The following is a 24,975-nucleotide window of genomic DNA, read 5'->3' as shown; positions in this document are numbered from 1 at the left end:
CCCCCACGCCGTGTCCCCTTGACATGCCTCCTCCCTCACAAAGACAATAAAGCCTGTTCTCAGCAGGCAGCAGCTGACAGGCAGGATCAGTGTCTGAAGTCGGGGGGGTGAGTGGTGGTGAGGGGGGGGCGGGGGGCGGGTTAAGGGCTGGGGTCAGCTGCCCAGCAAACGGACGGTTCCTCCGTGAATGATGGCTATTCACCCCACCAGCAGCGCTTCAGCATCACATGAGCGCTGCCTCCTACTCAGCGCGGCACGGCACAGTGTCACAATGCGTCCACTGATACAGTAGGGCCTGACTGGCTGGAGGGGGTGTGGTGGTGGTGGTGGTGGTGGGGGGGGGGGGGGGGGTGCTGGGGCTCGGAGATAACCTGCACCGTGACCTCCAGGACGCCGGCCGACAACACCCGCTAGTTAGCAGTTTGCGCAAACAAGTCAAGCCGGACCTGCCACGCAGCCGCGTTGAAAAAAAAAGAAGCGTCTATTTTTGGCTGTAAGTCTTCCAAAAAAAAAAAAAAAAAAAAAAAAAAGAGCATTTCTGTGTCATGAAGCAGCAGCAGCAGGAGCAGCAAGTAGGGCGCCGCCGTCCTCCAGGCTATCACTCTCTCATCCTGTGACCTCCGCCCCTCCTTCGCACAGCTGCTTTGTGTTGCGCGTCCGACACGAGAAGCTCTGCGCTACGTCGCGCAGACAAGCATGCTACACACACACACATGTGAGCGCAGGCTCCACCCTCTATCGCAAAAAACCTGGTGTCTGCAGTCGGCATCTCCCTCCCAAAGGTACCCCCCAACTCCCCCCCCCCCCCCACCCCCCATCCCGCTGCTCCCTGACGCCGACGTCACGTACAGAAAACGAAAAGGAGGAGGAAAAAAAAAAATGACCCAGTTATCAGACAGGGACGGGCTTGCAGTGAGAGGACCGGCAGAGGGAGCAGATGACGATGATGATGATGATGATGATGGAAGCGGAGTGAAGGGCCAACAGGTGGTTGTTACACAAGGACTCGGGTAAAACTTCCGGGTTTATAGCAAAGACGTCACACGGCTCAGATGGAGGTTCAGCAGGTAGCTGAGGATCACTCGCGATGCTTTGCGTAGTGTACAGTTGCTCCAATCGCTCTAACCGAGAAAAAGAAAAGGACTTTTTTAAGAGTTCCAACCCAGACACAGACCTCACCTGTGGTCGGGAGGAGCGGAGTCGGCTAGCGCTAATGCTAACGCCGATGTCTGCAGTGACCACTTCATCGGGAGAATGTTAGCTAGCTCATCGGAAAACGGGCTCTAAATCTGTACAATACTGCCTCTCCACTTTTCAGAGAGAGAGAGAGAAGGGGGGGGGGAGTGTGTGTGTGTGTTTGGGGGGGGGGGGGGGGGCAGCTCTTTGTGATGTCACAGAGGTCAACTTGCTGATACCACAGCCTGGCGTACCACCTTGCAGCAGCTGCCCCTGTCTAAACCCTCTATCAAAACACCAGCAAGGTCTTGTCTGTTATAGCATCAAGCTAATACTGAGCATTTATCAGTAGGCTATAAACACAGGGCTAAGTGGGTGGGTAAGACAGCTGCTGAGGTGAGTCCTGGAAGGAACATGGACATAACGTAAGGTCTTGATAGAGCAGCGCTACTCTTCTACTCTTGTGTTAGCTTTAGCGATGAGGGATCGACGATTCTTGGAGGAGTGGGAATAGAACCACCAACTAGGTTTCAGCCTCAAATGGCCAGAGAGTCTCTTAGCCAGGGGAGTTTAGCAGGAGAGTTGTTGGTTATTGTGGGAGGCTGTAAACGGTGGGTTAAAAAAGCTGGCAACCCTGCAAAACTCCGCACTCTGAGTTGCCAGCTGGAACAGAAGCAGGATGCTGCGGAAGATGCCTGCACTGCTGCTGCTGCTGCTGCAGCGCCAGCCGACCCTGCCGGCATCGACTCACGTAACAGCGAAGGTCGGCAGTAATGCACAGCACTGCACTGCAGTGCGCAACTAAACTAACAAAACAAACAAAAACAAACAAAAAACACAACAACAACAAAAACAACAACTGCGACAGTCGCTGAAGGACTTTGCTCAAGTCATCGTCGCTGTCAAGCGCGCGGGAATGTCAGCCGGGAGGGACGGCGACGTGCGCAGCTCCGTCGCGACCGCGTCACGCAGGAGACACGCAAATCGGCGGCGTGGAGCACAAACGCAACCGCAAAGTCGCAAAGTCATTAGCGTGCAGCGTGGACTCAGTGTGACACGTGGCTCGTGGGACGCAACTCTTCCCTACGCAACCTGGGGGGGGGGGGGGACCTTGACAGGTGACTCCCGTCTGACACACACACACACACACACACACACACACACACACACACACACACACACACACACACAGCAGCGTACTCACAAGTGTGCAGGATGAGTGCAGAGCCGGAAATCCTCTTGTCTGCCGTCCATCAAACAGTTCCTCTTCCTCCTCCTCTTCTTCTTCCTCCTCTACTTCCTCTTCCTCCACCGGCCCGCTCGGCTTCTCCTCCGTGGATCCGAACACGAGTGCGGCTGCGGACAGCGAGGGATCTGCAGCGGCTGGGACTCTGTCAGTGTGCTAATGCTTGGATCTGCTCCACTGCCTGCCTCTCCTCCTCCTCCTCCTCCTCCTCTTCCAGCCCTCCCCGACGCTGCTCGTTCTCTTCCAAGGTCAGCGGGTAGACGTGCTTATTTGACTCCTCCCTATTGCTGGACTCTTCCTCCTCCTCCTCCTCCTCTTCCTCCTCACAGGCTGGACACCCAGGCAGTAATTACCGTCATGATCCAGATTAACTCCTGGGTGTGCTCTTGTTGTGCCCTGCTGGGACTGGACCAGGGACGTGGGGAGAGGGCCTTCACACAGACTGGATTACTGTGTGTGTGTGTGTGTGTGTGTGTGTGTGTGTGTGTGTGTGTGTGTGTGTGTGTGTGTGTGTGTGGAGGGGTGGAGGGGTGGGGGGATTTCAGGGGCAAAGGCAGACAGATCAGGATCTGATGGGACCGCCTTAAAGCTCTGAGGTGGACACGGCTGAGACCCCGACAGAGGAAGACGAGAAGAAATCAGAGAGGAGGAAGATGAGTGCAAAACAACTGCAGAGACCAAAAAAAAAAAGCAGCTGCTGCAGGTGTGACAGCAAAGGCCTCGTGTGGTGACAAAATATCGGCCCTTCCTTGCTTCTTTTGCTTTTGTACCCTCGAGCTGAAACTGGGTGTTTATTGGGAGGCCACAAACAGAGGGCTAAACATTTATATTTTACACTTATCTACATAGTATATTTTGGATCATGCATGGACTGCATGGACTTGTAAGGGGCTCTGACTGCTCCCACGGTGTTTTACTCTGAAAAACGTGACGTGAGACGGCGCAGGAGATCAGAGCGGCGGCCGCTCAGTAATACTTGCTGAGTCGCTGCTTGGAGGAGACCTCTGCCCTGCTTCCTCCAGGAGCCCCGGGGGCCGTTTAGCTGCTTCACTCGGTGGCTTTAGCTCCTGCGATGGGATTAGAGGAGGGGGGGCATCTGATGGGATGAGGAGACACAAACCCGATGCGGGAGGAGCAGGGAGAGGAATAAGAGGAAGTCCTTCAGCCCAGCGGGAAGTGCACCGGGACAGAAGGTGGAGTTGACCCGCAAGTCTTTACGGCGACAGGGGAAGAAGTGGCGCCATCTGCTTTGCGGCTCGCTGATTGAGCGGCGTGCACGTGGTGTATGTTTTGTTTGTTTTTACTTGCGTGAGTGTGTTTCAAATTTCCAGATTCGTACAGTATTTTGCTTTGCGAGATCCGCCTTCATTTCCTCAGAAAAAAAAAATACTATTTAAATAAATAAATAAATAAATAAATAAATAAGTAGACAAAAACAAGCTTTCGCAACCGCTCTGGGAACCGGTTACGTCATTCGCGGCGTTAGCGTTGTTTGTGCTATATTGCCACCTTGCGGCTGCTTTGGCTCACTGCAACACCCGCACACTTCCTTTCATGCCTTTGAACGGGACTGGGATTTTGGGAACATCAATGACGTCATTGATGTCTATGAGAAAATAATTAATCTGTTGTCGGCTTAATTTCTTTTTATGTATCTGCTAATGGGTGTAACTTGTGTTGAGCAAAAAAAAAACCAAAAAACAACAACATATTTTTTTTCTTTTAATATTACATAAAAAGAGGCAAATGTAGACAGAAGCTCTTCCCAATTTAAAAAAAAAAAAAAAGATATTCTCCAAATACTAATTAGGATGACAGCAACAATTTTAATTTAAAATGACTTTTGAGTTTAAATTACTTTTTGAGATAGGAAAAAAAGAGGACAAAACCAAAACCTGACTGTATATTTGGAGCTCTACAAGCGTGGCAACTGAAAATATTAACAGAGCTTAACGGACGTCGATGACCATTTCTTGTTTTCCTCCTTTTTTAGTGTTTCGATGCTTCGGAATATGTAGAGAAACAAACAAACAAAAATGGAGGCATGCAACATAAAACACAGAGTTGGGCCGGCCAAATTATATTCATGTTACAAAAAACAGGTGGCAAACAAAACAGAAACGTTCTAAAATAATAGAAAATAAAGAAGGAAAGCACACACACGGGTTGTTGTTACCGTACCGAACCAGCAGATGGAGCCATACAGTGTTAACAAAGAACTTAAAAAACAAACGGGAAAGGGGGAAATAATAATTTACTGTTTTTTGTTGTTTTTTTTAGTTCGGTCAGATAGATTTTCAGTCTCAATGTCATAATTAATCCAAACATTTGAATACTATCTGTTACTGCAGGTGGAAAATGAAAAAGTGACGGAAAAACAAAGAAGCACACGGAACAAAAGAACGAAGGACGTCCTGCGTACCCAAAGCATCTGATGTGTTCAGGTGAGTCCGGAAAAGGCACATCGCAAAGTTTCAGTTCATTGCCGAGTCTCAGTTATCGTGTTGGAATGACATAAACACCACTACATCATACTGGTGCAAATTCTACCTCTTCTTTTTTATTTTATTTCATTTAAATAAAACGCCACTTTGAGCCCCCAAACATTGCAACATGGTGGGACTTTCATGTAAAAAACAAACAAAAAACAAACAAACAAAGAAAGCCAAGAATAAATCCAAACCATCGTAGTAACTAAAAGACAACGTGAACTAATTTCACAGGGCAAGATAGATCCTAAAAAATTGCAAAGAGCACATAAACACAACAGGTTCAAGTAAAAGCCATGAATGACGAGTTCAGTACACTCCTCTTTTTTTCTTTTTTAAACTAGATGTGCAGATAAAAGGCAAAGCAAACATGGAATACTGCATTAAACAGAGGTGGTCATCTAATACAGGTTGTCTCATCATCATCATCATCATCATCATCTATTTTCTCCTCCTCCTCCTCTCAGAGGGTTCTTCTTCTGATTTGCCCTCAACCAATCTCTTCTTTTTGTTTCATCTGACCTGAGCCGGACTTAAGTAGTCCGCATTCAGTGCATCAAAAACCTAACACTGAGCACAAGCAATGACAGCCTCCATCCACAAGGAGATGCTATAAAACGTCCGTGTATTACCGGTAACCTCCACATGAACAGGATTTTCGTTCAGGTGAAACTGCAAACAGAGGCCGGGATAAGTTTGTCAAATACGTGGATGCTCTTATTGTTTTTCATTATTGTTAAAAAAAATTAAAAAAAATAAAAAATAAAGATAAGTTCTGAATGTATTTATTTTATATTGATTGTTTATCAGCCTGGATTTTAATACTGCGACTTCAATGACATAGCAAAAAATTTAAAACATTTTATTTATTTTTATACATTTTGAAAATAAGTTACGTGGCTGGTATCTACCGTGCAACCCTTTCTAAAGTCCCGTTCTAATACTCGGCTTGCGCCTTTTTCTTTCTATCACTTCTTAGCTAAGTAACAGAAATCGGGAAATTTACCACGACGAAACTAAAACTGTCCAGTATCGTAGGACTCTGACTAACGTGTTTTGCTAACGGCGGAAAAGTACAGAAAGAACGGGTGGCGTTACAGAAGAGTTGTTAGCCTGTGCAGATGCTGTCAGCGATCCCCGCGGATGGTCCGGTGCCGACCGGTCGGGTCAGGTGGGTGACATCACAGTGTGCGGGCGCAGCGTGGCTCATCGTGGCAGAATACGGGACGTGTCGCCCCAAAGACGAATAAAGAACAAAACACCTCCATGGCGGTTGAAATATTGTAGAAATAATGACAAAAATGACAAAGAAGAGAAGAGGGAGTTTTTTTTTTTTCTTCCAGTATAGTGAAGGCAGCATGAGAATGAAAATATGACACGGGACACGGAGAGATGCAGAACAAAAAAAAAGAGAAAAGAAGCCCACATAGTTCCAGGATGTGGATCCACAGCGAGGGAAATGAGAAAGAAAAAAATCAAACTGCGGTGGACGTGTCAGTCGCCAGAGCTTCGTCAACGATCCCGTCAGGCAGTTTCATCAGCAGTTAGAGAAGAAATCTCTCTCAGCGCCGCCTCCTCACTTCAGTCCAGCAGGAACATCTCTCTGCTGTGCAGAGTGTCAGGGACTTCCATAGGAAGTAATGTGAGATCAGGCCAAGCAAGGGGTGGGGGTGGGGGTGGGGGTCAGTGGCGTGACTAGGCTGCAGCTTTGGACCCCCGGACACTTTAGCTGTGGTAGGAGGGCACGGCCGCCTGCTTCTGGGAGAGACGCAGAAGCTCCTCCCTGATGGCTTTGATGAGGGAGGCGGAGGAGTGGGTGGGCGGAGACACGTCCAGGGGCGGCGGCGGCAGCGGAGCCGCAGACAGGTAGCTCACCACCGGGGTGTCCAGGTGGACGGGGGGAGCCGAGGGCTCCCTCACCACACCCCTGGCCGCCTGGAAGATAGAGGGCGGCAGGAAGTCAGGGCAGTCCAGGAGCTGAGGACAGGAAGGAGAGGAAGGAAGGAAGGAAGATAAGGAGGTAGGAAGGATCGGAAGGAAAGGAAGAAGTAAGGAAGGAACAAAGGAAGGAAGGATCGGAAAGAAAGGAAGAAGTAAGGAAGGAACAAAGGAAGGAAGGAACAAAGGAAGGGAGGAAGGGATGGAAAGGACGGAAGAAGCAAGGAAAGAAAGGGAGGAAGGAAGGTAGGAAGGAGAGGAAGGTAGGAAGGTAGGAACAAAGGAAGGAAGGGGGAGATGAAGGGAGGAAGAAATGAAGGGAAGGAAAGGACGGAAAAAAACAAGGAAGGAAATGAAGGAAAGGAAGAAGGAAGGAAGAAAAGAAGGTAGGGAGGTGGGGAGGAGAGGAAGGAAGGGAGGGAGGGAGGAAGGAAGGGAAGCAAGAAGAGGAGGAAATAGGTGAGAAGCGAGTTAGGAAATACAGAAATGCGAGCAGTGAAAGCTTTTAAAATAGTGCTTGTGTGAGTTTGTGAAGGAAGGAATGAGTGCTTATATGAAGGTTAAAGGTCAGGAAAAAAGACCCAAGAATGAGTTGTGTTTAAAATGTTAAATGACAGTAAACTTCAAGTCCAGTTTAGTTGGACTGAGGACTCCATGGGATTGACTCACTGCATCTTTCTCGGGCTCGGTCCTGGAGAAGTGGTCGTCGTGGTAGTGGTTCCATCCGAGGCCTCCGTTGTAGCCTGGAGGAGCCCTGAGGCCCACTGGGAAACCGTTCAGCCGGCTGGACAGTCCCACCTGTGTGAGGTGATGGAGCTGGGCCCCTACACACACACACACACACACACACACACACACACACACACACACACACACACACGCACACGCACACGCACCAGGCCTTCAGTTCCTGTCGATCCCCAGCAGCACCTCTAATATTCTCTGATGCGATCAGCAGCCTGAGAGGCACTCTGTCTGCGCGCGGCGCTGCACTCTGTGCGCTGAATGCCAGAATCCATTTGTATTAGTGCGCGTCACGTGACGGCGGCAGCGTCCCGCCAGCCGCTTCAATAATTTAGGATGAGAGAGACGGGGCTTTCTCAGTTCGACAGCCTTTATGGATGGATGGGGAGTGGGGGGGACGGGGGAGGGGCTCACGGCAGCGCCGCATCCAGAGGGATTCGACAGTCTGAGTTCATTCATTAGACGCTTGCTGCTCTCGTCAACGATCGTAACCAAAACAATCCCTTTGATTCGGCGGGTACGAAGCCGCGGCCGTACCTGTAGTGCCGCCCACAGGCCGAGGCCTGGCGGACGAGGGGAGGTCGTCGGCGTAGAGCCCCCTGGTGGCGAACAGGCTGTCCGCTTGGAGCTGCTCGCACTGCAGCCCCGCCTCCCTCTGCGGTAGGTAGCTGGAGCCCAGGGCCGACCTGAAATGCAGCACACATTCACACTCTGTCGAGCTGCGCTTCCATGCAGAACAGTAGGGATGAGGTCAAAGGGTCACAGGAAGGTCGTTTGACCTTCTTCTTCTTCTGGTCCTGGACTTGTGTATCAGGCAGAGAAGGTCAGTACAGTGTTACTCTTGTTGTTGATTTACTGATTATATGTTGTTTTCCGCATTGATTCCAAAGGGGCAACATTGGACGTTGACAACGCTGTGCCCCTCATTTGGCACCAGCAGCTCACCAGTAACACTCCACACACCAGTGTGACCACTAATGGCCCGCGGCGGTGTGGTTTTGTTGCTCTGTTTTGACTTGATTAGCAAAACAAAACAGCTTTTGTGTGTTTCGGTGCTGTTATGACCCGTGATGCTCCTCCCTGAGCCATTTAGGAGACCACTGGGTGAACCCCCGCCATCAAGCCAATGAAATAAAGATGGGTCGTCTTTCATTATTTATTACCACCCACCTCACTGGATGTGTCTAAAAGAAAGAAAAAGTCAGCGGGCATCAGGCTGAGCTAGTTCATGAGGAAGCCTTCAGGTGGACTTGGAAAACACACCCAAATTATCATCGTTATTATTATTTTTATTGTTGGTTTTGAATCACAGCTGAAGAACAGCTGACGTTCCTACCGTGATATCAGGCCTTGAACAGAAGGTGGAGACAAAGCCGGCTCACTGAACCTCTGCGGATGACAAAGACACACACACACAAAGCATTGATGAGCTCAGTTCTATTTCATATTGTACACACTGTTAGTGTTCACATATGTATGTATGCACATACACAAACGTGAATACACACATATATATACATATATATACATATATATATACATATATATATATATATATATATGTATGTATATATATATATATATATATATATATATATATATACATATATACACACACATATATATATGTATATGTATATATGTATATATATATATATATATATATATATATATATATATATATATATATATATATATATATATATATATACATATATATATATACATATATATATATATATACAGCTTTTATAGTAGTAGAAGTGATTAATGTTGATAGCTTTAAAATGAGTATGGAAAAAAAAAAAGATCAAGAACAAGGTTTTAAGTGGTAATCATGGTAATCAAGCAACGGATGTAATGGACGAGTGCAAACTTTCAGCTGCACAGCAGCTCAAACAGCTCTCTGTTCATAGACCTGCAGGATTAATGGCTTTGTTGGATCTTGCAGGTCTTGCAGGAGAGAATAAAACAAAAACACAAATCATCAGGTGGTTTCATAATGTGGAACACCTTGGCTGTGGGTGTCACTAACCCGGAGGTGCCCTTTATGACATCACAAAGACTCCCTGAACTGTGCGTTTTAGAATACGGGCCCATTAATGTGATGTATTACGGCTCTACCGCTGCTTTCCTGACCGGTGAAAAATGTTGATGGCTTTAAAATGAGCGTGAGGTGACGGCGGCAAAAACACTAATTACCCACTGCCATTTGTAATCAAGCAATGGCAGAAAGAAGCAAATAAACGTTGCTGTTGCATCGCAGAAATAATAATTGTAATACTTCTTCTCCCTTGGCAAACACAGTAGTCTGAAATGACTGTAGGTTCAGCCACATCTTTTGGTAGGATCGCTGGCAACGCGGCAAACCATTTGTAATTTTCCCCCTGAACACTGAAACACTGTGACCACAGCGTGACACACATGCTGCTGCTGCTGCTGCTCTGCTTTAAACCAGAGCAAACTGTACAAACAAATCCTGGACCGTGGCTTCCACACAAGCGTCACTTTGATGAATCGCTAAAATATGAACGCGGGCGCAACACTGGGCTCATTATTCAGAGCCAACGACGTGACTGAAAGGCAGCCCCGCGCTGGCGAGACAGAGCCAACGGAGGCGAAGCACGTGTAAGGTCCATTACCGCGAGGTAATTAGTAGCGGACGGGGGCCGGTAGGTCGCGGCTCGGTGGGGAGTGACAGATGGGGGAATGCTTAGCTGATTAGCCTGCTCGGAGGACACGATTAAACCAGGAGCCGCCGGCTTTCCTGCTGGGAATGAGCTGGGAAAGCACAGGCGGGAATGCGTCTACTTACGCTGGGGAAGGGGGCGTAGGAGGGGCCCCAGTGCCGCGGGCCGCGGCCCGGCGGGCTGGACGCCGGCGGCGGGTTGGCGCCGACCCCCGGCAGGGTGATGCCCGCCGTGCTGCCCTGCGAGGTGGGCGACACCAGGGCGAAGGCGTCGTCCAGCAGCGAGTGCATCTGCTGCCGCGCCTCCTCGATGCTGGGCTGCGGCGGCATGTAGGGCGGCGGCGGGGGGGCGTGTCCCGGCGGGGAGGAGGCGGGGCCCAGGAAGACGTCATCGGTGGGGGAGGGGCTCCGGTGAGGGGAGCACCCCTGGCCCTGGTCGGGGTCCGACTGGAGGGAACGAGCGGGACAGTTAGCGCTGGGGGAACACTGGGCGCTTCTCACATCGCCTGATGCTGAAAGGAGTCGATCGTCTGATTGGCTTGGACAGGTTTTTTTTTTCACGATTTTGAGGGTCAGACATTTTAGATACAGTGGCAGATGAGAGGTCACACACTACACAAGTCACGTGTCAAACAGACTGAGCGCACCAAAGTCACACTAGGAGTGAACAAACACGGATGGATGCATTATAAGAACCAGGGATGCACCAATACCGATGCCAGTATCGGGTATCGGTATCAATACTGGGGATGAGTACTCTACTTGTACTCATAAAGTACGTGCAGATACACCAATACCAGTTGTATATGCAATGCATATGACAATTTTGTACTGCAGTGAAAAATTAACTACTGTGGAAAATTTTACTGTGGTAATTCTAGAATAGAATAGGATAGATCTGTGATGATGTGCAATGGCCTAATCTAGTACTAGTACTGCAATGCAAGTACTCGTTCTCTTTTCGTTCCGTAAAAAAGTGGTATCTGTGCATCCCTAATAAGAACTGGATACCAGACTGATAATATGGCAGAGCAGAATTTTTGCTCCCCCGTGGCCACTTGAGGTACTGCAGCCAAAAACCACATGCGGCCCAATAAAGCATTTTTCATATATACCACAATATAAAAATACACCTGTAAAGCGGCTGACAGGACGGCTCCATCTGAAAATGTGATTCATAATAATAATATTAAATTTATCATAATAATTAATGGACTTTTAATCTTTTTTAAAAATGTGTAAAATCAGAAAATCCCCAGAAGAGTTTATACGCAGCGTGACGTCACAGTGACTTATGTGCTGTGTGTTGGCTCGTTCTGATTGGCTGATTCGTCCTGGTGGATCACATGTATACAGAGGCATGATGGGAAGTGATATTACATTTGCACAATGCAGTAGTGACACGGAAAACTGAGAAACTCCAGTGAAATGAATGGGCTGCTGATAATGTGTGTAAAAAAATTCCTTTAGAAATCTTGTGTCTCCCCATGTTGACAGTACATGTAGGAATAATAGAGTGCGCTTCTCCTGCGTCACTCACCACGTAGGCCACATTATTGACGCCGGGACACTTCCTGTAGGCGGCGTCGGCGTCCTCGGTGATGAGCTGGTCTTTGTCAGCCTCCATCATGCCTCCGTTCAGCTGCTCCTTCAACCTGTGCTTGGGGGAGCGCCGCCCTCGGCCACTGAGCGACAGAAGTAGGAAGAAATGCTTGTTAATTTTACTTCCACTGTAAGTGTCCTTGCACAGATGGTCAAATTCACTAATGATGGTCTAATTCACATCAATACAACTTGAGTTACTCTGGTGCCTCTGACAAGGCCTGCAACTGGATTGACAAAATCTGCTCCAGAGTAGACACAGCTGCTACTGGCTGAGATGGTAGTTTGTATCGTAAACTACGCCGTGAGTGGATCCCTATGACAATCTAGATGCAAACAGAGACTGCAAAGGAACAATTCTCCACCTTTTCTTGGACCCCATGAAGATGGACGTGACTTGAGCGTCCGGGTCCAAAATCTTATCGATTTGCATTTGCGCTTTGTGATAGATGTGATCCTGATCCTTGCCGTCAGCGAAGCCGCCGGTGACATCGTCCATTGCGGGGAAGTCGTAGTGGCCCTTCCTCTTGGCGCGCAGGCGGATTTTGTTGCGGTGGTGCTCAATCTCGGACTTGTGCCTGAGTGCGACCTGGATCTGAGGAGAAAACAAACCTTTCCTTAGGTGGAAATCTTAAAACCAAACTGAACATTAACATGCAATTAATGGCAAATTAAGTGCAAGTTTTTTTTTTACCCTGTTCCATATGTGACTTAACAACAATTTATTGTGTTTCTTATACTCTGGAAACATTGGAGAGGACAATAAGACACTGGCTATTTCACTGTGTGCCCCTTCATCGCTTGTGTGTGTATGTGTGTGTGTTTGTTTCATCTCTCCCACACTCTGACACTAGATACTGGCAAATATAACGTGCACAAATATGATCACTTGTCAATCGTGGTATTTTATTTTGAAAATTGCTTTTATTTTGAAAATTAACCGGACTCTCTCATGTTTCTTTAAGTGATTTTCTGTCCACCTTAACTTTATTAACTCATTAACTTGGAACTTGGACAGATATGTATATATATATATATATATATATATATATATATATATATATATATATATATATGTATATATATATATATATATATATATATATATATATATATATATATATATATATATATATGTATGTATGTATGTATGTATATATATATATGTGTATGTATATATATATATTTATACATATATATATATACATATATGTATATATATATATATATATACATATATATATATATATATGTATATATATATATATATATACATATATATATATATATATATGTATATACATGTACAGTATATGTACTATTTTACATGTCTAGCTATAGAGATTTGCAAAGCACTTCATAAAATCCAGATTGATTCTGAAGGTCAATACAAACTCAACCTCTTTGTTGATCTGGTTGGCGTTGCTCAGTTTGCCATTGGCGGCGGCGGCGGCGGCGGCGGCGGCACTGTGCAGCGGCGGGACAGCCATGGGCTGCATGGCGATCAGCTGGACTTTGTTGGGGAGCCTCTTGCTTGCATCTGCACCCCGAGACATCCGGTCGACGTGCTCGAAGATGGAGGCCGAGGACAGCTGCTCGCCTGTGCCGTTCATGGGGGGAGGACCTGAACGGTCAGAGAGAACGCGTGCACAGTCAAGCCTTTGTAGGTGCGAAAGTCTCGCCGAGCCTCGGAGGTCCGAACGAGATCTCGCACAACATTCTCTATTTGCTGACACGGCTGCGTTTGGGGGAACACAAAGAGCGCGGGGGCGTCTGTTGTGCGCGAGCTGACGGGCGTCGCAGTGTGACCGACAGCTCGGAGGAATGACGGATGGTGGGAAGAAGCCGACAGACGGACTGACAAACAACAACAGCTGGAGGTCGAGCTGGGTTTCTATGGAGCTTCACGAGACAAAGCAGGGGGAGCCTTACCGATTCTATTCTTGCCTGCAAAGCGCGAGAGAAGGAGGGAAGAAAGAAAGAAGAGTTAGACTGAGACAGATATCAAAGGCAGAGGTTTAAAAAAAGAAAAAAAGAGTTGTGTGAAGGTTTGTTGCAGTTTCAACTTGAAGAATTAAACGGCTAAACAAAGAAAGAAAAGGACGATGAAAGGAAATGCAAGTCAGACGTTTTAAAGACAGGAAAGAGTTGAAGACGAGCTCATCAAACCAGCAGCTTGACGAGATAAAAAAAAAAAAAACCCAGACAAAAAAAATCAGACATGATGTCATGGTGAGCGTGTCTCCAACTCAGCCTCCCTGCAAACACGGCAGCGCAGCGTTAACACAGAGCTGGCCGGCTGGCCGGCCAGAGATTTATCAATAAGAAAACAGAGAGCATCATTCCTGCGCGGGTGAGTCAGGCTGCGGCGTCTCGCTGCCTGCGGCTCCGCAGCTCCGCTCCCCCACACTTCCATCTATCAACAAGCTTGAAATCCCGCCACCTCTTTCCTTTATACTTCCGTCTCTGGCGTCCGCAATGCTGCCGTCACGTGTTTCTTTTGCCCTCATTGTTCCCCTCCGCCACCTTTAGGTCGCCGCTCGATTAAGAGCTTTGACCTTCCTGGCGCTTTTCTCCTTTTTTTCTTTCTTTTATTTTCTTTCCGTCCGGCCCTCTTGTCAATCAAGTCGCGAAGGCTGGAGCCGCTCGCCGTTTATCTCCGTCTGCCCCCCCTCTCCCCTCACCCCGCGGGTGGAGGCGTCTCGTGGAGGCCACTTGCCGTTTAAAACACCGATGGGGACCTTGCGGCCGTGCTTGGCGTCGCTGGGCGTGGCGAGGCCTCTCAGGTTCTCCTCGGTCGACTCGCGCTCGCTGGAACGGTCGCTGACCACCGAGTCGCCGTCCGACGGCGAGATCCTGCGCAGAGGAGACGCGCATGAATAATGGACGGCGCACGCCGACGTGCTTGAAAGGTCAAGCGTAAACAAAAAAGTGAAAGGGGGGGGTGGGGGGGAGTGTTTTGGCCGGAGAAGTGAAAGCTGTCAGAGCACTCTGGCGTGATAAGAAGCATAAAGATGCGAGGTTTTGCCGCAGTTTGTAGAGAGATTAACAAAGAACAGCTGTAAAACAACAACTGGTTGTTTGGAAGATATTGATTCACGAAATAATTCAACACTGCTATTACAGTTCACAGCATGCTTTCTGGTTAGAAATTCCTTCAGATACTTAAGTTTGAAGACAAACTGAGCAATAATGTATAATGTGATGAATAAACACCAACAGTGAGCACTTCTGTGAGGAAGATAAAAAGTACTTATTAAATCAAAACAAGCGGCTTCTTTTTTTTTATCCTAAACCGCTGTATCAAAAAACCACTACATCTTACGTTGTGGAAATAATTGTTTTTTTTATATGGTCGTCACTTTAATAGCTTCACTAGTTTCATGGCATCTATTAGACCTCGCAGAGCAGCAGCCCCGACGGCCGACGCTCCGCACTCACCGCTCCCGCCGGCGGCTGCCGCGCGAAGCCTTGGAGGAGGAGTTCTTGGAGGCGGGAGTGGGGGCATCGCCGCTCTTGGATGGACTGAAGCCGTCTTTAGCGGGCATGGACTGGGCTCCGGGGCCCGGGCCGGAGGAGGCCGGCTCCTGGATCACCATGATGTCATCTTTACTCTGCTGGCCGAGGTGCAGCTTGGCAAAGTCGAAGCCCTTGACGCTGGGAGCCTGCAGCTACAGGAAATAAGAGCGGCCCACAGATTGGACATGGTAAAAAGTAGATAGTATGTAATAGATAGCATGCCGTGTATACTAGATACAGTAGTATGCAGGATGTAAAATACAGTATGTACTAAATGGCCAGTATTATATATACGATTGTATGCACTGCAGTATATAGAATATGCTAGATAGTATGGTATGGTATGTTGTACAGAGTATGTAGTAAATAGTTTATACTAAATAGCATGGAGTACATAGTATATATGGACAGCATGTGTACATGTAGTATGTAGCATGTAAATTATAGTATGTGTTAAATGGTCAGTATTATATACTACATTGTATGCTAGTATGTAGCATTTAAAATATTGTATGTGTTAAATGGTCAGTATTATATATTTGATTGTATGCAGTATTTGGAATATGCTAGATTGTAGGTAGTATGTTTTACAGAGTATGTAGTATATAGTGTATACTAGATAGCATGTACTGTAGTATGTACTATATACAGACAGCATGTGGTATATACTACAAAAAAGTACATGTGGTATGCATGACAATATGCAGTGTGAGATGCAGACAGACAGACAGACAGACAGATAGACAGATAGATAGACAGACAGATAGACAGACAGACAGACAGATAGATAAATAGATAGACAGACAGACAGACAGACAGACAGATAGACAGATGGACAGACAGACAGACAGACAGACAGACAGACAGATAGATAGATGGACAGACAGACAGACAGATAGATAGACAGACAGATAGATAGATAGACAGACAGACAGACAGATAGATAGATAGATAGATGGACTGATAGACAGATAGATAGATGGACAGACAGAATAGATAGATGGACAGACAGACAGATAGATAGATGGACAGACAGACAGATAGACCGAAAGACTGAGGGATGGATGTCCAGGAATGGCATCATCAATGATTAAAGGGGAGTTGGGTTGTGGTGGGGGAGGGGTTGCAGGCGGAGGTGTGGGGAAGCACGCAGCTTCCCTGTTGACCCAGAAGCCCGGGGTGAACACGGGGAAGTCGGGAGCTGCGGCGCGGCGGCACTAAAATGAACTCGCGTCACATTTAAATTGCATTACGCATTCAATACCCTTTTTACATAATCTGTCTGAAAAGGCCGGTTGTTTGTGTAAGGCTGCTAATCCCGCACGATGCCTGCCACAACAATGCCTCTAATCCGCTGAACGCCGGAGCGCTGAAGAGCGTCTGCGCGCGTTTGCTGTCGCTGCGGAAGGCAAACACGGCCCGGCGACTGACGGGGGAAGTTTCCGGAACAGGCCGCGGCTGTAATGGTTAAAGCTGTTTGCCGTTGCAAAGCGGAGGGAGGCTAAATTCAATAACACACACACAAACAGAGAGCTGGGAGAGAACTGCTGCACACACTAGCTAGCAGCTGATTGCTACTCAGTCTGCTCTAATGGGGAACTGGGGAGCCACAACAGGCACAGGACGAGCCACAGTCACATGTTGGACTCTGTTGCCAGCGTCTCGATGAGACAACCAGACAAAACAAAGCCGGAGCTTCCAACGGTCACAGACTGGCACTAGTCACTATGGCTGCAGGGTAGAATACCTCCTCCTCCTCCTCCTCCTCCTGCTGCTGCTGCTGCTGCTGCTGCTGCTGCTGCTGCTGCTGCTGCTGCTGCTCGGCTGCCCTCCTCCTAGACGACCCTCTCGGCGCCTCTTCTTTCTTCCTCTCACCGCTTTTCACTCTGCTGTCTTTGTCACCTTGCCCTCTCTGCTTCTCAGGCGCGGGCCCCTCCTGTTTAATCTCCCTCTTTGTCCCCTCTTTGCCATCTTCTTCCTCCTCCTCCTCCTCCTCTTCTTCCTCTTCCATCTCCTCTTCTTCCTCCTCCTCCTCTTCTTCTTCCTCCTCCTCCTCACTGCTAAGAGTCAGTTTGCCCTTTGGAGGAGCGAGTGACCTCTGAGGAGAAGTGACGGGCAGCACAAACACTGAAGTGAGGGATGATTTTTATCTCTGCATTTTGGTGACAAACCACCGACACGCTTTTGCTTCTAATGAGGCTAAAACCTTCAGCTACGGTTGGGAGTAGACAGCACACGTCTCTGTTTCTAAAACCACTAGACACAGCCGTCTACCTCCCCTCCTCCTTCTTCTTCTTCTTCTTCCTCCTCATCCTCTTCCTCCTCGTCTTCCTCTTCCGCACTCTCGTCAGAGCCTGACTCCTGTTTACTCCGAGGAGGCGTGCGCAGGAGGGAGGTCCTGGATTCGCCGAGCGAGGCGGTCGACTGCAAGAGCGGGAGCGACGTTTAAGCGACGACGGCAGACAGTGTTAAGTGCGGGAGGGCAGGGGCCTGAAAGCGGCGGTTAGCTTAAGCTCTTGACGTGAGGACGGTTCAGTCAGAGCTCGGTTAAAGTAAGAGGAGCACAATAAAGAGAACGGGAGCGGGCTGGAAAATGAAAATGAAAAAAAAAAAAAAAAAAACAAAGCCGAAAAAAGCAGCAGAAGCGGCTTTTTAATGCAAGAATAGATGCTTATTGTTAGCATATCAAAACACAGCAGTCACTTATCTCCCTGTCTTTATCTCACCAAAAAACACACACGTGCTATTTTCGATCGCCCCCCCTCCTGCCATCGGATCTCTTTAATGACAGAGCTGAGGAGCGGCAATGCACTCAGAGGGAGATCGCGTTACTGATGTAACACGCAGATCAGGGCGGCTTCCAGCAGACACAGGAGACGATTCATGGAGCATCGCGGTTAAATTAGCAATTACTGCCCTGGACCGATGACAGCCGAGGAAGCGGAAGTCGTTTTGCGGCGAAACGTGTGTGCGGCTCCTCGTTGGATGATCTCAAAGAAGGACTTCTGAGATTAAGAGTATTTAACTTGGTTTTTAATAAAAGGCACAAAGAAAAATTATCCCTTTTGGATCCGAGATCCAAAGCGAGCTGAATCACAGGCTGGTGAGAAATGCCAAAAAAAGGAATGCAATGAAAAATGAAAAAAAAACAAAAAAAAAAAACACATCATGACTTCCTGTCCCAGTCTCCTCGCTGTAACGAGCGGTGGTCGGGGATCATTACATTTTTAATGACCTCGTCCTGCCACGTTTCCTGGCAATGACAAATTCTCCCAGATTAATTAGCCGTCTCAAATTGAAAAACAGCCCCCTTTTTTCTGCTTTTTCAGAGCAAAGCACTCTGGGGGAATTTGAAACCTGTGATCAAGCAAGAGTCGTTTTAACATGGTTTGAAATGACAGTGTGACAAACTGGGGTTGTGTTTTTAAATTGCGGCATGTGATAAAACTAAAGACCATTGTCGTGCAAAACGATTCTTCAGATTGGTGTTGTCGCAGAGACGCTCATTCTCTTGTTCAGAAGTAGCAGGAGCTTCCTGGTTGGTTAACAGTGGTTGTAGTGGCTGTAACAGGCCAGGCTATAACCATCTATATGTATAAAATGAATAAATAACAAACCACAGAAACAAGTCTGATGGGACTCTACCTTCTGCCTCTGCTGGATGGAGGTCATGGCGTCTGGCTGGAACTCCAGCTTGTCCGTCCGACACAGCTTCCAGTAGAGGACGGAGAGGATGATGAAGACGACCAGCAGGGGAACCACCACGCCGACGACGATCCACACGTTGGCGTTCTCGGCGTTGGAGGGCGGAGACGCCACTTTTTCCACAGCTGTGGGCAAAGAGGGTGGGGAGGGATTTGGAGTTTGTCACCTTTCTGCGTCTTGACATTTGAAGTGATTCCACCGCAGCCACTTAAAAGGACCACGTGCGCCTTGACGCCGTGTTCCAGACTGCCGGCTCAAGCCAGAGTTCCGCACTCCTCAGTGTAAGTTGTCGTTGGTTTTAGTTAACGTCTCAGCCCCTGGGGATCTACCAGAAGAGGGCAGAGTCAGCTCAGACACTGAGGCCCCCGGTGGGCTCTCATTAGGGTCCTCGCGCCTTGTTTTGATGGCTAATGAGAAAACGGCCTTTTGGTGTAGGGAGCTGTAATTAGCTCATATGCTGCCGCAAACATGCACACACGTGGAGCCAAGAGAGTGCTTGCGTTGTTGTCACAGTTGTGCTTTAGGGGCCGTGCACATTTTTTTGCCTTGTTTGAAATGGTTGCAAGCGATTCGTTTTTTTAATCGCGATTAATCGCAGGCTCTTCATAGTTAACTGCGATTAATCGTGGTTTTAAGCCCATAATGTAAAGTGTTTCTTACCAGAAATCAGCCAGAGGGCCGACTACGGCTTAGCAAAAGGGACAAAAAGGCTCATGTTTGAAATGCGATAAAAAAAAAAATGAATGCGTTGATTGCATTTCACTAATCACGATTAATGCGTTAACGCTGACAGCCCTAGTTACAATTAAAAAATATTTTAATTTTTTTACTGCTAGAATGTAAGTATTGTTGTTATCCTTATTTCTTGATGTCAGATTATTGATCACTTATTTGCAGTCCTGAACAGAGAAATTGATTTTATTGGTTGAGTGTTATTCTTTATTAATTTTTGAATTCTCAGAATGTGCTTTATTTAAGAAAATGTGAAAAGGACTATTGGTTAAAATAAGATTTTTAAAAGGTTTATGTCTAATTTATATGACAAGAGGGCTAATGAAATTTGTTTGTCACTGTTCATGCATGTTTGTGTACACGCACACATATGTCGTATACATCGTGAAGTGCATTTCTCATCCTCGTCCTCTGGAGACACTCACGCTGGGCCAGGACGCCCTGGACGCGGTATCCCAAGACGATGGCGGCTCTTTGGACGTCCATGCTGTTCAGCAGGTGGGCCGCCTCGGTTGCAGGCATCCGATGACCGCTGGCGCCCTCTATGAAATACACCACCTCTAACGGATGGTCCTCACCGTCCAGCCGGCTGGCGCTGACCACCTGGGCGAAGGAAAAAAACAAAACAAACGTGAACGCAATGCATATTAACAGAGTATTATTAGTAAGTCAAGGAGCCAATAGTTGAGTAGTGGGTTTTAATTGCAATTTAGACATGTTGTAGACAAATTGAAACAAAGTTCATTCATTTAGTGAATGAACTTAAAATCTGTGAAATCTCAGCCGACCGAACCCCAGATTTCTCAGCAAACTGCCCAGTATTTGAACAGCAGTGTTGTGAAAACATCCATCCTTCTAGAAGGAAGTTGTGTCTTGGGAATGGAAATAACGCCAGAGCTCTTTCTTGCTGTTCTGCACTGCTGTCCCACGGGGTTGGTCACCACGCATACTGATATCTGCGGCTGCCAGTCCAGTGGAACCCTCCAGCCGACGGCTGGCAGACATCGCGGCATCGTATGTCTTTTTCCGAACGTTAACGTGTCCATACTCTGGAAAAAAGCTTGCAGACTCTCACTCTCACTCTCGCATTCGCTCGGCGACAAGAGGCTTGAAATCATCAGTCCTGCGGCTCCAAGCAATCATCTCGCTGAAGGGCTACGTGTCGGTTGATGAGGGCTGCGCGTCTCCTTTGGTGTCTCTTCCAGACCACTGTGTCTTTTACTGCACATCCATCACGAGCGACAGCAACTACGTGTGACTTGCTTTAATTCCGATCTTTTCTTTTTTTTTTTTTCTAAACCCCCCACCCCCACCCCCACCCCCCACCTCAGTCCTCATTTTAACATTGAGGGCAGTAAAACAGTGCTGGACTGGACTGGAGATGATGTATGAGAGTTGTGGCGCTGTGCGGTTTAAAATAGAAGGTCTGATGGAAGCGCTAATGAGCAAAGTGTCACGATTTAAATAATAAAAATGGATTTTTAATGGATAGTGCGGCTGCTCATTTTCCTACAAAACGCTGGGACATTAATCACCTCATGTGAATTTGTATTCTTCCTCTTTTGCGTTATCCTGCATGGAAACAGTCAGTAAAACAACCTGTGCATCACGAATAACAGGTCTCAGAGCCCAAGAATGCTGACAATACTTTTCCGAATTATTCTTAAACATCACACACACATGCGTACATCCACAAACTCATGTAAGTTAGACGACACTTTAGGATTATTCATCGCATTAATATTTCCCCCACGCCGTCTAATATCTCCTCTGCTGTGCATGCGCTCCCTCTGGATGCCCCCGGGGCGCAGCGGCAGTCTGCTGTCTGCAACACTGGAAAGAGTGAAGTGCAGGTCACGCCTGGGTTGACACAGAAAAAAAAAACGGGTTTGGCTGGCTCAGTCATCCTGGCTCTAATCCAGTCAATGCGCGTTTATTAGAGTGGAAAGATGGCAGCGTGAATAAGCGCGCTGCAGCCAGCCGAGTCTTTTTTTTTTTCTTTTCTTTTTTTTGATCTGTCCGGCCGCGCTCGTAAAAGATTCTCATAGGTGAGAGCGAGAGTGTGAGGGGAAATCTGTCTGTGTGAGTGCAAGCCAGCCAGCCAGCCAGCCAGCCAGACGGAGGACTCTTAGCGGTTCACATTTCTTCTATCTGAGTCACGTTGTTCCCTTCAACATCCAGACAGACAAGGATGAGACTTGCGAAGAAAAAGAATTGAAAAAAAAAAAAAAAAAGAGCTGGTGCAGCAAACGGCTCCCGCGAGTCTGGAGAAATTTGGCACAGATAGAAAAAAAAAAAAACGGCTGGTGCGTGTAACCCACTTGTGACGGTGTGGAAATGCCATGTTAAAGAAGAAGGGAAGGAGGCCAGAGATTTAAAATCTATTCTTAGTGTCAAGCGCAGACATGGATGATTCCCTGCCAAAGTTTTTTTTCCTCGTTTGCTTTGCGGTTTTCACGCAGGGAAGTTCACTACAGGTGGAGCTGCTGCAGGTCGCAGGATGGATGCTCATCGAGCTTCAGGGTCGCCGCCAGCGCTCGGATCTTGTGAGGTTTTCGGATGAAAAATGCATCTCGTGCGTCTCTCGCAGCAAGCCGAGAGTGTTTTGCCCTCCCTGTTGCTTCCGACTTCTGGGCCCCTCCCACCGTCGCGCCGTGTCCACCCTCTCACAACACACACACACTCGCTCATAATCATCCCAACGGCAGGATACGGAGAAAAAAGAATTAATAATTGATCGGCTCTTTGCAGCTCTGTGGTTCGCATCGAGTAACAAGAGTGGAGAAATGGAGGTGGTGGGGTGTGGAGGGGCGGGCGGAGAACAAGGACTCATTAGGTTCTGGTCTGTGAGTGCCTTGCCCTCGGCTGAATGAGATGCTGTTGCCATGGCGACGGAGCCCTATCCTGTCCCCTTTGAGATGAGCGGAGCAGGTGCGGAGCGAGCCCCACAAAAGCTCCAGCCTGATTAGTAAAGCAGCGGGGCTGTCGGCGCTCGCGAAGGGCCCGCGACGCTCACATAATGAGGCCTCAGTGCTCGGGCAAGGCGGTTAGCGTCGGCGTCAGGGAGCCGGCGCGCGAAATGGTGCAAGACGGGAAGTTGTTCCAAGATGACTGAGGGATCCGTCAGTAAACACCCAGACGGAACTGGTTGAAAATCTTGCCGTGAAATGGCAGGAACTTTTATTTACTCCGACTTGTTGTTGAAAATGTAAAAGTCTCGTCTGCTCATGTCCTCGGTGTATTGAAAAAAAATATCAGGCGAGACACGTGAAGACGGGACGGGTGTGTTTTTTTTCCTCGTTTAACTCTCATGTGAAAGTGGACATTTGGAAGTGGCGTTTATCAAAGAAACAACCCCTGTGAAGTAAGTTTAACTGCTAGCAATCGCATGGCAGCAACTCACTGCATTCAGGCCAGCGGAGGCGGCAAAGACGGCTTGCTTTAGTTCTAGGTGAGCGCCAGAATGGGTAAGAGAGGGGATTTGAGTGACTTTGTCGATTTTGGTTGTTGGTGCCAGACCTGCTGGTCTGAGTGTTTCACAATATGCTGATGATCTACTGGGATTTTAATGACATCACAACCATTTCTAGGGTTGATAGAGAATGCTCACGAAAAAAAGAAAATAGTAAGTACATGTTAAATGCATTGTTGATGTCAGAGGTCAGAGGTCAGACTGGGTGCGGCAGAAAGTCAAATAATCACAGGTTACAACCGAGGTGTGCAGAGTGGCAACAGCCCTGACACAGTCTACATAACCTATATCTACACTCACCAGCTACTTATATCAGTACCTGAACACTGCTGTTGCCAATGGACGTCGCTCTCTTTACACGTCTGACCAATCCCATCGCCTCGCCAAGCAGCATGGCCATTCGCCGCTCCATGCTGGCTTGGAAGGTCCTCTCGCCCACCTTCTGGTCCTGCACACCCAGCAGCACTGCGCACAGACACACGCACAGACACACACACACACACACCTGTAAGGAGGGGAACGCCAGAAATCAAGCGGCTGCAGGAGCTGAAGAAGAAGAGCCCACCTGTTCTGAGCCAGGAGGAGCGGAGCACCTGACTGGTGTTCAGCTCCGGGTAATGGAAAGCTGGTTTAAAGAGAACATCAGTGAATGATTCAATTCAGTTCAGTTTGGATCTTCATGAGCTTCAAATTGTGATCGTGTGCAAAAAAAGAACTTTTGAAATGAACTTTTTAGGGACTCACGCTCGGCAATCTGTAGCACGGGGAAGCCCATGTAGTAGCTGAACTCGACAGTCGTGAGTTCCAGCAAGGCATTGCTGACCTCCGACCCCGGCAGGTAGCCGTTTGGCCCCCGAACCGTGAAGGTGATGTCTACTGGCTGCCTCACTAGTCGCTGGTCCTTATACTGAGAGGAAGTCTTTGTGATGTTCACGATCTGAGACGCAGACAGACAACGAGGTGCGAGTCAGCGGGCAGAGAAAAAAAAAAACACAGAGGAAAATGCAGTTAAGTTTGTTCCACTGTGATGTAGTTTCCACAAGGTTTCCCAGTCTGACAAGCAGTAGCTCAGCAGAAAATGGAGCACACGGCGATAGTCGGGACGTCAGGTTTTTTAGTTGTGCATTTTCATTCTGCAAATGTTTTTTTCATTTAATCCTTAATTTATTTCAGCTAAGAGGATAGGAAAAGCATGAATTTAATAAGATTACACAAACCACTACTGATGCCAGCTTAGTGCATAGGAAAACAAGCTATGAAATATCAAACAACGAGCCGCTTCAATACTCATGAAAACGTGGCATTTTTCAAAGTGCTTTCTGAGCATTTTATATGAATAAATGATTGGATACATAAAATAACAGAACAGAAATGTTAAATAACAAAGACGTCACCTACAAAGAAATTAAGTCAATTAAAAAAAAAAAGGGAGAATTAATAAAAGAAAAAAAGTTGTTGCAATAACTTTTAAGTGCAATGCTATTTTCTTCATTCTGGAGTATAGCGTGTCACTGCGTCTTGGCACTCAAAGATGAAATGAGAGGTTTGTATCCATGATTGAGCTAAGTAACCACAAAAGATGACTTAGCTGGGTAAGCTTGGCAAGTTAATAAGCTGGTCTTGCATTAATAAATCCACATTATTGAAAAAAAAAAAACATATT

General features: G+C 47.5%; 1 protein-coding gene across 1 annotated transcript in view; it reads right to left on the bottom strand.

Moving 5' to 3' along the window:
• Positions 1-4,960: 4,960 nt before the first annotated feature.
• LOC142899198 (UPF0606 protein KIAA1549) overlaps positions 4,961-24,975 on the bottom strand; it is a 34,817-nt gene continuing 14,802 nt past the window's right edge. Inside the window, exons 6-24 of the mRNA XM_076042682.1 lie at positions 24,057-24,249; positions 23,878-23,937; positions 23,632-23,777; positions 20,266-20,443; positions 19,049-19,233; positions 17,773-17,827; positions 17,678-17,736; positions 17,232-17,447; positions 15,326-15,555; positions 14,604-14,740; positions 13,817-13,831; positions 13,285-13,508; positions 12,250-12,479; positions 11,823-11,967; positions 10,409-10,729; positions 8,930-8,982; positions 8,131-8,279; positions 7,519-7,673; positions 4,961-6,888 (exon numbers count right to left, since the gene is read on the bottom strand). Of these exons, the coding sequence (XP_075898797.1) occupies positions 6,637-6,888; positions 7,519-7,673; positions 8,131-8,279; positions 8,930-8,982; positions 10,409-10,729; positions 11,823-11,967; positions 12,250-12,479; positions 13,285-13,508; positions 13,817-13,831; positions 14,604-14,740; positions 15,326-15,555; positions 17,232-17,447; positions 17,678-17,736; positions 17,773-17,827; positions 19,049-19,233; positions 20,266-20,443; positions 23,632-23,777; positions 23,878-23,937; positions 24,057-24,249 (3,003 nt within the window). The 3' untranslated portion in view covers positions 4,961-6,636. The remainder of the gene's footprint in view (positions 6,889-7,518; positions 7,674-8,130; positions 8,280-8,929; positions 8,983-10,408; positions 10,730-11,822; positions 11,968-12,249; positions 12,480-13,284; positions 13,509-13,816; positions 13,832-14,603; positions 14,741-15,325; positions 15,556-17,231; positions 17,448-17,677; positions 17,737-17,772; positions 17,828-19,048; positions 19,234-20,265; positions 20,444-23,631; positions 23,778-23,877; positions 23,938-24,056; positions 24,250-24,975) is intronic.

This window comes from Nelusetta ayraudi, unplaced genomic scaffold (genome assembly GCF_046127955.1).
Source record: "Nelusetta ayraudi isolate G7.1 ecotype Tasmania unplaced genomic scaffold, CSIRO-AGI_Nayr_v1 ptg000071l, whole genome shotgun sequence".
Taxonomy (NCBI): Eukaryota; Metazoa; Chordata; class Actinopteri; order Tetraodontiformes; family Monacanthidae; genus Nelusetta; species Nelusetta ayraudi.
This window is presented reverse-complemented; position numbering and strand designations above follow the sequence as displayed.